General features: G+C 52.2%; 1 protein-coding gene across 5 annotated transcripts; it reads left to right on the forward strand.

The window, feature by feature from the left end:
* The first annotated feature begins 1516 nt into the window (after positions 1–1516).
* Positions 1517–11096, forward strand: RSAD1 (radical S-adenosyl methionine domain containing 1). Of its 5 annotated transcripts, XR_005068015.1 has the most exons (11): positions 1517–1832; positions 2238–2371; positions 2480–2684; positions 5538–5903; positions 6104–6167; positions 6633–6780; positions 6988–7042; positions 7758–7861; positions 8044–8181; positions 8769–8855; positions 9368–9925. XR_005068015.1 is itself a non-coding variant. In XM_037056838.1 (10 exons), exons 1-9 carry the CDS (start codon positions 1698–1700, stop codon positions 8159–8161), a joined length of 1329 nt encoding a protein of 442 aa, XP_036912733.1. In that variant the 5' UTR covers positions 1517–1697; the 3' UTR covers positions 8162–8180; positions 10699–11096. The 5 variants fall into 5 exon arrangements, 3 of the variants coding, with proteins under 3 accessions (XP_036912733.1, XP_036912734.1, XP_036912732.1); XR_005068014.1 differs by lacking the exons at positions 8769–8855; positions 9368–9925 and adding an exon at positions 8368–8443 and having other exon boundaries at positions 8044–8328; XM_037056838.1 differs by lacking the exons at positions 8769–8855; positions 9368–9925 and adding an exon at positions 10699–11096 and having other exon boundaries at positions 8044–8180.
* The last annotated feature ends 407 nt before the right edge of the window (positions 11097–11503 follow it).

Genomic DNA, 11503 nt, shown 5'->3' on the forward strand with positions numbered 1-11503 from the left:
TGTGGGTTCAGTCCCAGTCAGGGCACACATAAGAATCGACCAATGAATGCATAAATAAGTGGAACAACAAATTAATGTTTCTCTCCTTTCCTCTCTCTCTCTCTCTTAAATCGATACACAAATGTTTACAAATTTAAAAAATCAATTTTAAAAAGCCTACCCTTTCTTTAAAACAAATAAAAGGTACAATAAAATTTAAAACAATAAACTTCACTGGCTTTTAGTGTATTCACAGGTATGGGCCACTATTACCACAGTTGATTTTAAACATTTTCATCTCCCTGAAAAGAAACTCCAAGGGTGTGAGGGGCAGGTGAAGGTGGAAGAGGGTATAGGAGGGATAAATGGTGATGGGGAAAAAAATCCTTCATATGTTTAAGAAAGAGAAACGCCCTACCCTTTAGCTATCATCCCACATCTTCCTACTCTCTTGTCCCCCCACCACCTCAAGCGACCCGATTTTTGTTGTGATTTTTTCACCAATGAACCTGTGCTTCTCAGATGGGCAGAGCCAGATAAAGCGGGCCCACGAAATGTTACTTGACCCCAGAAATAGAAACAGTTCTTCCTGCTTGCCATCCTCACTCTGTCGGTGTCCGCTCCCTTTGTGCAGGACAAACGTCAGTTGGTGGTCTCTCGCACGCCCCCTAGTGGGGGCCTGACGCACAACCCAGGCATGTGCCCTGACTGGGAATCAACGAGCAACATTTCAGTTTGCTGAAAAGGGACCATGCCCAGCCCACCGAGCCACTAGGGCCGGACTCTTTGCTTTTTAGAAAACAAACATAAGTTTAGGATACTCCGAGGGTCAAGGACTTTCTTGAAATCTTCCCAACAACCCTGTCAAGTAGACATTAGCCCCACCTCACAAATAATGACGCAGAAACTCAGGGCGACTTGGTGTCCTACGGAAGGCCAGCCCAAATTAGTCCCTGGTTGTCTGACTCCAAAAGCCCGTAATCTTTCAACTCCATCGGACTGTTCAGGCTCCTGCTTTCCCAGCCCTCCACCTGAACTCTGTTTCTCCCACAATTACCATTCCTGACTCTCCCACCAGCGACTGTAGACATGAGGGTGATCTGACCCAGGAGACAACAGCCTAACCTCCTGGCCTAGTGACTTCCCTTGGGGGTTTCTGCCCCTTCAACATCCAGCCCAAGTGTCCTCTCCTCCCATACTGGCTCCAAGACCCTTGAACACACTGCCCCACAGGACAGAGCTGGCTGCCTTGGTATCCAGCAGGTGCTGAATTAATATATGTGGCCGGTTGTCTCTTCTTGGTTTGCTTCTCCTATCTTATGCACTTGTATTGTGACCTGGTCTTATGTCTCTGATGTCCCCAGCGCCCAGCTCTCTGCCAGGAACATAAAATGTGAAGGAATTCACTGAACGAACTAAATTCTTAGGTGGGTCAGGGAGCTCGCCTCGGGACAAGGTGCCAAAGGCGGGCCGCTCACCACCCGACCTGAAAGGACGGGTGACTGCGGTGAGCACATAGGTGCCCGGCAGGTGGCGCCCCAGACCCGAGGTCCTGGGTCCTCCGGGCCAGACGTCCGACGCGGCGCTCGGTCACGCAGCCTCTCTTCCTTCCGCTGGGGCGACCCAACCTGTTCGGCTCCGCGCTCACAGTGCACCCTGGACGCGTTTCGGGCTCGGATCGTGCTTATTGCACAGGCTATCCCGCTGCATTGCGCACCATGACGCTTCCCGGGGCCCGGGCTGGGGCCTGGGCGGCAGCGGCCAAAGTGGCCCAGAGGCGCCGCCGCGCGGAGGGCGCGGGAAAATCGCTGAGTCCTGTGACTCCGAGCCAGCGCGCGGCGCTTTACGTCCACGTGAGTGGGAAGGAGGAGGGTGAGGTTCGGGGGCGCGGCCGCGCCTGCGGGAACCTACATAGTGACTTGCCACCTGCCGACTCCCCCACCCCCCCCCAGGCGAGGCCTTGCACGGGAGCTGGTGACCTCACAGGGAAATGTCTGGGTCCAGGGACCAGTCTCTGATGCTCACCAGCTCAGTGACTCTTGACCATGTGATTTTCCTTCAGAGCTCAGTTTTGTATTATTGAAGCGGACATAATAATACCAGCCCGACCTGGTTTGGGGGGTTGTATGGCTCAGATGACGTAGGCACTGTTGACAAAACTGGAATGGGGATGGGGATGTGTGGGACTGCGCCCTGAAAGTGAACCCAGGACAGCCTGCAGTCACCTCTCTTGCCCTTCAAACACCCTTTGCCCCCAGTGGCCCTACTGTGAGAAGCGCTGCAGTTACTGCAACTTCAATAAGTACATCCCCCGCGGGGTGGAGGAGGCCGCTGTGCGGAGCTGCCTGGTGACCGAGGCTCAGACACTGCTGCGGCTCAGCGGGGTGCATCGGTGGGTATGGGGGCCAGAGGCAGGCCTTGGAGGGAGTGGATGGGACGGGTGCTGCAGGCATCCCAAAGGGCTCACCCAGGTCTCATTCTCTCCATCTTCTTTACCCAGGGTGGAGTCTGTGTTCTTTGGTGGGGGCACTCCCAGTCTGGCCAGTCCCCACACTGTGGCTGCTGTCCTAGAGGCAGTGGCCCAGGCAACTCACCTGCCTGCAGACTCCGAAGTCACGTTGGAGGCCAACCCCACTTCTGCCCCAGCCTCTAGGCTGGCAGCATTTGGGGCAGCTGGAGTCAACAGGTTGTCCATTGGCCTCCAGGTAACCGATCTTATCCACCCCATCCCAGGGCACCCAGCCCTTCCATGCTGTCTCTCCTCTGGTCACATTCATTTATTGAGCTCCTTCTGGGTGCCAGGGCCTAGTAGGTACTGAAAGTGTCTGGGACACTTTTGTAACTGTGTAATTGTCTGCTTCTGTGCTACACCACACGCTCTGGGAGGCAGGGATTATACATGCCTTTTTGTTCGTCACAGAATTCCAAGCACGTACCACGTGCCTGGCACACAGCACATGCTCAAAAAAGATTTGTTACATGATTGGAGATCCAGGAGGTGGCAAACATGTAGTCAGGGCATTGTAGCATGGTATAGGGGGTCTCTACAGGAGGCCTTCAGCGTACAGACTGAAGGGCATCTCGGTCTGATGAAATCATGGAAACTTTCCCGGAGAGGTGATGTTGGAATGAGGAGGTGAGTTCACCAGGGGAGAGGGTGTGGGAGGAAAAGACACAGGATATGGAAGAGCCTTGAATGTCTTGGGGGAGCTGTGAGTCACTCCTAATGACTAAAGAGGATGGAAATAAGGAAACCTTCAGCACCCTACTAGGAAGTTTGGGGTTTGCCCGGTGGTGACAGGGAAGCCATTACAGGTTTTTAAGTAGACAGAAATCTATTCCTCTCGGGCTGACCCTTCGTGCTTTCATATCCAGCACTGCTTTCCCCACTGCTAATACACGTACCGCTTACCATAGAATCTAGGGTCAGAGCCTGCCCCTGATGGGACATAGGGAAAGGAACACATCATTTCTGAGGTGGTCTGGCCCCACATGCGTGTATTTCTTGAATCTAGTCGTGAGGAAACCTCAGGCAAACCTACCTGCAGAGACTTTTCGTGTGTGTGGTAAGAGCAGGTAACGTGAGACCGATCTAACCTCCTCAGGAATTTTTTGTGAACAGTATACACTAACCATTTGTTAACTATGAAGACAATGATGTGCCTAGAGATCTGCCGATCTCTAGAATTTCTTCACTAAGAGACATTTTGGAAAACATCTGGCCCTTATTCTTCCAAAAATGCCAATGTCATGAAAGACAAAGAAAAGCTAGGGATCTAGACTAAAGGGGACTGGAGAGACGATGGCAGCTCAGCGCAGTGTGTGACCCCCGGTTGGATCCTGGAGTTCGGTGGGAAGAGGAAATGACTACAGTAGACGTGGTTGGGACTTGACCAGATTTGAATGTGACTGTGTGTTACGTGATGGCATTGCATCAGTGTTACCTTTCCTCAACTCTATGATTGGCTTGTGGTTATGGAAGAGAATGTCCTTGTTGTTAGGAAGTGCACACTTAAGAAGTTAGGGGTGACAGGGTACAATATTTAAGTTCATTAAATTTAAACAACCAGGTGGAGGGGAATGAAGGGGGGGAATAGAACAACTGTAATGGTATAATCAATAAAATATATTTTTTAAAAAATTTAAACAACCAGCCCTGGCTGGTGTGGTTCAGTGGATTAAGTGCTGGCCGGTGAACCAAAGGGTCGTGGGTTCGATTCTGAGTCTAGGGCACGTGCCTGGGTGGCCGGCCAGGTCCCCAGTAGGGGGCATGTGAAAGGCAACCACTCACTGATGTTCCTTTCCATCTATTTCTCCCTTCCTTCCGCTTTCTAAAAATAAATAAAATCTTTTAAAAATATTTAAACAACCGTCCTGGCTGGTGTAGCTCAGTGGATTGAATGCGGGCCTGCGAACCAGACGATCGTGGTTCGATTCCCAGTCAGGGCACATGCCTGGGTTGCAGGTCAGTTCCCGGCAGGGGCCAGTTCCCAGCAGGGGATGCACAAGAAGCAACCATACATTGATGTTTCTCTTACTCTCTCCTTCCCTTCCCCTCTAAAGATAAATAAATAAATATTTTTTAAAAAAACCTTAAAAAAAATTTAAACAACCAGTTTGCAAATGTGGCCAGTGGCCCCCATATTCTGTTAAAATGGTCTATAGCTACACTGACCACGTGCCAGTAAACACTTGGAGTGTGATTACTTAAATTTAATTATCTTAACATTTATTTTTTAAAAGATTTTATTTATTTATCTTTAGAGAGGAAAGGAAGGAGAGAAGGAGAGAAATATCAATGTATGGTTGCCTCTCATGAGTCCCCTGCTGGGAACTGGCCTGCAACCCAGGCATGTGCCCTGACTGGGAATCGAACCGTGATCGTGTGGTTCCCAGGCCCATGCTCAATCCACTGAGCTACACCAGCCAGAGCTAATTATCTTAACATTTAAATAGGCCCATGTGGTTAATCCCCACTGTATTGGACGGTGCAGAGGTAGGACATTTCCGTCACTGCAGAAAGTTCTTTTGGACAGTGCTGTTCTGTACGACTATTAGTATGATGTCTGGTTCAACATTATACATCAATGCATGTGTGTCTTTATAGAGACAAAGCTAATGCAGCAAAATGTTAGTTGGTGAATCTAGATGAAGGTGCTCATTGAAATATTTTTTCAAATTTTCTATAGATTTGAAATATTTCCAAATAAAAAGTAAAATTAAAAAAGACTCTCGGCTTTGGGGCCAGACAGTCCTAAGTTTCAGGTCTGCCTTTGCCACCGGGTGCCCTTGGGCAAGTTCCATAACATCTCTGAAAGTCAGTGTTCTCGTCTGTGAAATGGAATGACTGTTGAGGGATTATGAGGATGTTAGGCATCGTGTAAAAAGGCTCGGCACGTAGCCACCCTTTGGTGAATGGTACACCCTTCATATTGGCTTCCAGCTGCCTGCCGTGCTCTGCATTTTCACCTGTGTCTGTGTCTACAGTTGGGTCACTCAGGTGTTTTTGTTCCCCCCTGAGCTGCCCTGTGCGCTTACTCCCAGCCCTCTCTCCGCAGTCCCTGGATGACACTGAGCTCCAGCTGCTGGGGCGGACACACTCGGCCAGCGACGCTCTGCGGACACTGGCAGAGGCCCGGGGCCTATTCCCTGGGCGTGTGTCTGTCGACCTGATGCTGGGGCTGCCGGCTCAGCAGGTGGGGCCGTGGCTCAGGCAGCTGGAGGACCTGCTGCGCCACTGTGACGACCACATCTCCCTCTACCAGCTGTCCTTGGAGCGGGGCACTGCCCTGTTTACCCAGGTACAGCAGGGTGCCCTTCCTGCCCCAGACCCTGAGCTCGCTGCTGAGATGTACCAGGAGGGACGGGCAGTTCTTCGGGAGGCTGGCTTCCGCCAGTATGAGGTCTCCAACTTCGCCCGGAATGTAAGTCCTGGGGCCGATGTCTGAGGCGAGGAGTGGACAGGCTAAAGTGTGACCTGGGGAAGTGGCCCCGTGGGAAGAAGGGTCTCTGGTGGGTGCTTTGAAGCCTGAGGTGGGGGAACGCTCTAACCAGGAGCCCTTACCTCAGCAGCAATGGGGCTACCAGGTTTGCTCTGCACTGACTATTCCCTCCCTCCCCACAGGGGGCGCTTAGTACCCACAATTGGACCTACTGGCAGTGTGGTCAGTACATTGGTGTTGGGCCTGGTGAGTCCCCTGTGAACCATGGGATGAATGACTCGGGAGTGGAATGTCATGGCTGTGTGATCTTGAGCCATTTTTTAATCTCTCTGAGCCCGTTTCCTGATAACTAAAGTGTGGCAAAGAAAAGGAAGGAAGGAAGGAGGGAAGGAAGGAAGGGAGGGAGGAAAGAAAGGTAAGAAAGGTGCCTTAGAGCCATTGAGTATGTATTTTGAGGTGCTTAATAATGGCGGGCTGGGACTGTGGTTCTCAGCCTTTAGCACATGTCAGAATTCCCTGGAGCGCTTGTCAGAACCCAGATGGTAGGGCCCCACCTCCAGAATTTCTGACTGTGCAGGGTGGGAGGGGGGCCCAAGAACTCATGTGTCTAGTATATTAGATGCTGTTGGCCCAGGGAACCACCAACCTGACATCTGACAGGCACACAGCATGAGCTAATGTTGAAGTGGGTGTGGTCGTTGATGTTACCAGGGGCCCATGGGCGGTTTATACCCCAGGGGGCCGGGGGCCTTGCTCGGGAGGCGCGGATCCAGACCCTGGAGCCTGACAACTGGATGAAGGAGGTGATGCTGTTTGGTCACGGTACCCGGAAGCGCTCCCCCCTGGGCAACCTGGAGCTGTGAGCATCTGAGGGCACAGGACTTTCCCCCGGTGTTCCCCCGCACCCCCAGAACCACCCCCATATGCACGCCTTTGTTTCTTGCCTTGCCATGCCCCTACTGCATGATCCTCGTGAGCCCCCCATTCACACATCCCAGCAGAGGGTTCGAAGACTGGGAGAAGCACAGGTCTCTTCTCTAGGTTCCTCTGATGGTTTTCCTTTCAGGCTGGAGGAAGTTTTGGCAATGGGGCTACGCACAGACGTGGGGATCACTCACCGGGTAAGGGGTCCGGGGGCTCTGGCACACTGCTTCCTCCTAAGCTGTGCATAATCATTTTTCTCTCTCTCTCTTTTTACACACACACACTCAACACACACACACACACACACACCCTTCCCCTCCTGTTTCCCTGGGGATGGCAGCTGGAGGGTGGGCTTTATTTAGTCCAGCCAAGGCCTGATGGGCAGAATTCACCCAGTGCAGATTCCAGGCAGTGCGGTGCAATGGTGAGAAGCCTAGACTAGGGCCACAGAGGCCCGGGGTCTAGTCCCCTTCTACTGCAACCTTGGGCACATACCCTTTCGCCTCTCCGGGCTTCGGTTTTCTCAGCTATGTGGGGGAGGAGATTAAGGGGTTTCAAAGGTTTTTAAGTCGCACTGAAAGCTCAGCTAGGCAGTGCAGTAGATAGTCAGTCAAACGTAGAGCGGCTGTGGGTAAAGTCAGGGCTGTAAAGCGCTAACCATACACCGAGCAGTGGGGTGGCAGTGAGGGAGGAACCAAATTAGTCCTGGCTTGGCTGGGGCTGGGTTTTGGCCTGAACGTGGAGTGAAGGTGCCCAGGTCAGCCTGGGCCTGGTGTGTGTGAGTCATTGACTGAGACCCCGTCCTGGATGCTTCCTCACCCCCCGCCACACCCCCGGACATATGGCCCAGGGTAGCCCCGCCAGCTGCCGACCCTGTGGTCCCTGCACCTCTGACCCTTCTGGTCGCCCCAGCACTGGCAGCAGTTTGAGCCCCAGCTGACCCTGTGGGACGCGTTTGGAGCAAGTGAGGAGGTGGACACGCTGCTGGAGCGGGGCCTGTTGCTGCTGGATCGCAGGTGTGTTGGCGGTGAGGGGGTTGGTTAGGAGTCCCAGGAAGCCCTGACTACAGATCACACACCTGGGAGAAGTGAGAAAGACCCATGAGGAGGGGACTGCCGGTGCCGGTGGCACTGGTAGACAGTAGGCGTTGAAATTGGTAAGATGAGGCATTCACACACGCAGGCCTCTTGGTTTTCAGGGGTCTCCGGTGTTCCTGGGAAGGCCTGGCTGTGCTGGACTCTCTGCTGCTGGCACTTCTACCTCAACTCCAAGAGGCCTGGCAGCAGAAAACCCCCTCCCCTGTGCCAGGAGGATGACAGAGGTCCCTGCATCCCAGGTGGGCTTGGGGCTGGGCTGACACTTCAGACGTCTCCCTTCTCGAGCGCTGTCTCAGTTCTGGTCATTGCTCGGGCCTGGCTTCCTCAGGGGACCACCTACAGTGAGGTGGATGGGAGGGCCCTTCCGGTCTGGGAACTAGCAGCAGGTGTGCCCTCTCCCGCCAGAGGAGTGGTGGTTTCTGCAGGTGCCTCTCACAAGTGGCCTTAAAGCCAATCCTGGCTGGCAAGAGGCCCTGAGGAATCCTGCTCTCAGGCTTCCAGAAGGGGCTGAGGTGTACTGGCCAGCCATGTGCGTATCCAGCACAGCGGCCTGCTGGACTCTGAGAATAGTGGGTGGTCAGAGCAAGCCTTGCCCCTTCTCTGACAGCAGCGAGGATCTGTCTGGGGTGTCAGGAGCCTCACAGATCCTCCTGGGTCTCCTCCCCCAACACCCTCTCCCTGCAGCCCTTCCCTTGAGAGAGTGAAGGTGGGGGGCGGGGCAAGCAGGAAAAGGAGAGGGGAGAAGGATTCAGAAAAGACCCAGAGCCTGGTAATTCTCCCCTGGTCTTTTACTTGCAGAAATGGTCACCTGATTTTATTTAAATAGCCTAATAGGACGGTCTGCAGCCTGTCTTAACGGTGGTCCTCTCCTTTGTCCCAGCTCCTTCATGGAGTGTGGAATCCTGATTTGAGGGTAAGAAGCTTAGTTTAGGCTGAGATATCTTCTTGTTCCCTGACAATTATTTACCCAGTGATTTTAGCATCTATCAGTAATCCTTGTCTAAATCAATGATGAACTTGAGGGTTGCAAAATGTTAGTTTCTGACTCTGTCACTCTACCTGCCTTCCTAATCCGCATTCATCCACATCAAAAGAGCCTTCCCTTTTGGAAGGGATGACACTCTTAACCTAGAAATTGTATGCAGGGTGCGTGTCTGCGTGGGAGAGAAAGCCATTCTCCTGCGGAAAGGCTTCATAATTTTTCATATCTAAGGGTACCATGACACCGGCAGTAATTCAGTACACTTGCCAGTTGGGGCGTGCTCCACGCAGCCTCCACTGGGGCCACTGTGGATGGGGTTCCCACCCCTGAGAAGTGAGCACGTGCATTTCCCGTGTGCCTAGAGGGTGTGAATATCAGTCCTTCTGTGACCCAAGGTAACGTAGTAAGTGTTACTGCCTCTCATTTATTCATGAAATATTCAGCAGGCGCTGCTGGTGTGCCAGGCACTGTGCTGGGCGCGCACAGGGGAACAAGACCTGTCTCGGCCCTCGAGGAACTCACCTGACAGATGTGTAGAGTTAGATTTCAGGGTTATCAGTAAGGATGAGCATGTGGACTGTGGACAGCTGCAACAGGTCTGGTCCTGAGGGGCTGGAAGCAGAAAGGAGGAGTACGTTTTTCTTACAACCTCCTCTGGCCCTGGGGCAGCTTGCAGGGTGGCCTGTGATGCCCAGGGCAGCCTGTCCCCAAGCCTTCCCCTCATCTTGATATTCAAGAAGTGAGCACGGGGCTGGAGCAAGTGCGCCATCAGATAACCTGGGCCCACTCAGGTTTCTCCCAGGGGCCAGGGCTCATGCCACCTGAGACACCCAGGCTCCCCGCTCACTAAGCCTGTGCTGACTGCCTGGTCTGGAGCCAGGGCCAGGTGGGGGTGGCATGTACCAGTTTCTGTGACTCAGCCTGGTCCACTCTCTGCAGGTGAATCAGAATCTCCTGGAGGTAGAGCCCAGGAATCTAATTTTTTTCTTTAAAGATTTTATTTATTTGCTTTCAGGGAGAGGAGAAGGGAGGGAGAAAAAGAAGGAGAGAATGGTCAATACGAGCAAGAAACATCAATTGGTTGCTTCTCATATGCACCCCTGAGGGCCAAACCCACAACCCAAACATGTGCCCTGACCTGGAATTGAACTGGTGACCTTTCACTTCTCGGGACAACGCCCAACCAACTGAGCCACACCCATCAGGGCCCAGGAATGTAATTTTTAAAGGCTTCATAAATAGCTCTAATCATTGTCTGCCTTCCACCCTGAGAGGCCAGGGTCAGGAGGGATGAGGGGCACAGAGCTACACGGCTACTTCCCTCTGCATCCGGGCCTTCTTCCGCAGCTCACCCTCCAAAGGGATCCTCCATACTGAGACTTCAGTCGTCGTCGTTCACCTACCCTACTGAAAAACTCAGCAACACAATTAAAAGAGGGGAATCGAGCTACTCCGGTGATGAGAGGAATTGGAAAAATGTAATACACCGAGTGCGTGGTCACAGCCTAAAGGACCAAACCTTCCTCCTGCAAAAGCACTAACGATTTTAGAGCTGAGACTGAGTCCCCCACCCCACCCCCCACCAAGTCATGTGCAGTAGGCAGGATGGCTATTGTAATTTTCGTTCTACATCCAAAGAGGCTCTAACTTGACTCAAGTTCTGGGCATCCAGAACTTTCTGTTGCACCATTATACTCACTGTGGGTCCAGGTCGACTTGACCTGTCTCTAAAATCAGGCAAAATCCTCACCTCTCTCTGTTGCCTTATGCCTCCGGCTTGAAGCTGCCATTTCGGCCTGGTGCTGGGCAGCTCAGACTTGGTGCCTGTGTTTTCTCTCCGGAAGAGGCTCGAACAGTGGGAACCCAGGTGTCCCATCTCTGTGAGACCATCCACTCCCCGGGACAGAACTGCATTCTGCGATGAGAAGGACTTAAATAATAAAATCACTATAGGCTGAATGTTTGTGCTCCCCAGAATTCATACGTGGAAACCTCACCCCCAGGCTGATGTACTGGGAGGTGGAGCTTTGGCCAGTGATTAGGTCATGAGGATGGAGCCTTCATGAATGGGATTGGTGCCCTTTTTTAAAAAGTCCTCAGAGAGCTCCCTCACCTCATTTGAAGACATGGAATCTGTCGGCACCTACTCTTGTACTTCCCAGACTCTAGAACTGGGAGAAATAAATGGTTGTTGTTTAAGCCACCCAGTCTATGCTATTTTTGTTATAGCAGCCCAAACGGACTAAGACAAGGATGATTTGTGTAGTAGATTCAGGTCCTAGAGTAAAGATGCTGGGCAGAGGGGCAGTTGACCAGAGAGCCACGAGTAGGGGTGAGACCTTCACATTCACTGCTGTAAACCAGTAGATTCCGAGGGTCTTTGTTACTGCAGCATAACTGAGGCTAAACTGACTGATACAATTTGTAATCCCACCATTCAAAGATTAACCACTGTTAAGATTCTGGTGGATGAACAAAAAAACGTGCAAATGAACATATTTAGTTATATGGTCTCACAAAAATGAGGTTAATACGCATCTTTCTTTGGGGCCTTCTTCTAGCTAATATGCTAGAAGAAG

The sequence above is a fragment of the Sturnira hondurensis genome, unplaced genomic scaffold (assembly GCF_014824575.4).
Source record: "Sturnira hondurensis isolate 20B ecotype Veracruz unplaced genomic scaffold, ASM1482457v3 Scaffold0009182, whole genome shotgun sequence".
Taxonomy (NCBI): Eukaryota; Metazoa; Chordata; class Mammalia; order Chiroptera; family Phyllostomidae; genus Sturnira; species Sturnira hondurensis.

Bases quoted from the DNA above. Each gene is read 5' to 3' on its own strand.
- RSAD1 (XM_037056838.1), top strand. From the start codon at position 1,698: ATGACGCTTCCCGGGGCCCGGGCTGGGGCCTGGGCGGCAGCGGCCAAA. The intron at 5,904-6,103 runs GTAAGTCCTGGG...CCCTCCCCACAG, and splicing joins TCTCCAACTTCGCCCGGAAT to GGGGCGCTTAGTACCCACAA. The intron at 7,043-7,757 runs GTAAGGGGTCCG...TGGTCGCCCCAG, and splicing joins ACGTGGGGATCACTCACCGG to CACTGGCAGCAGTTTGAGCC.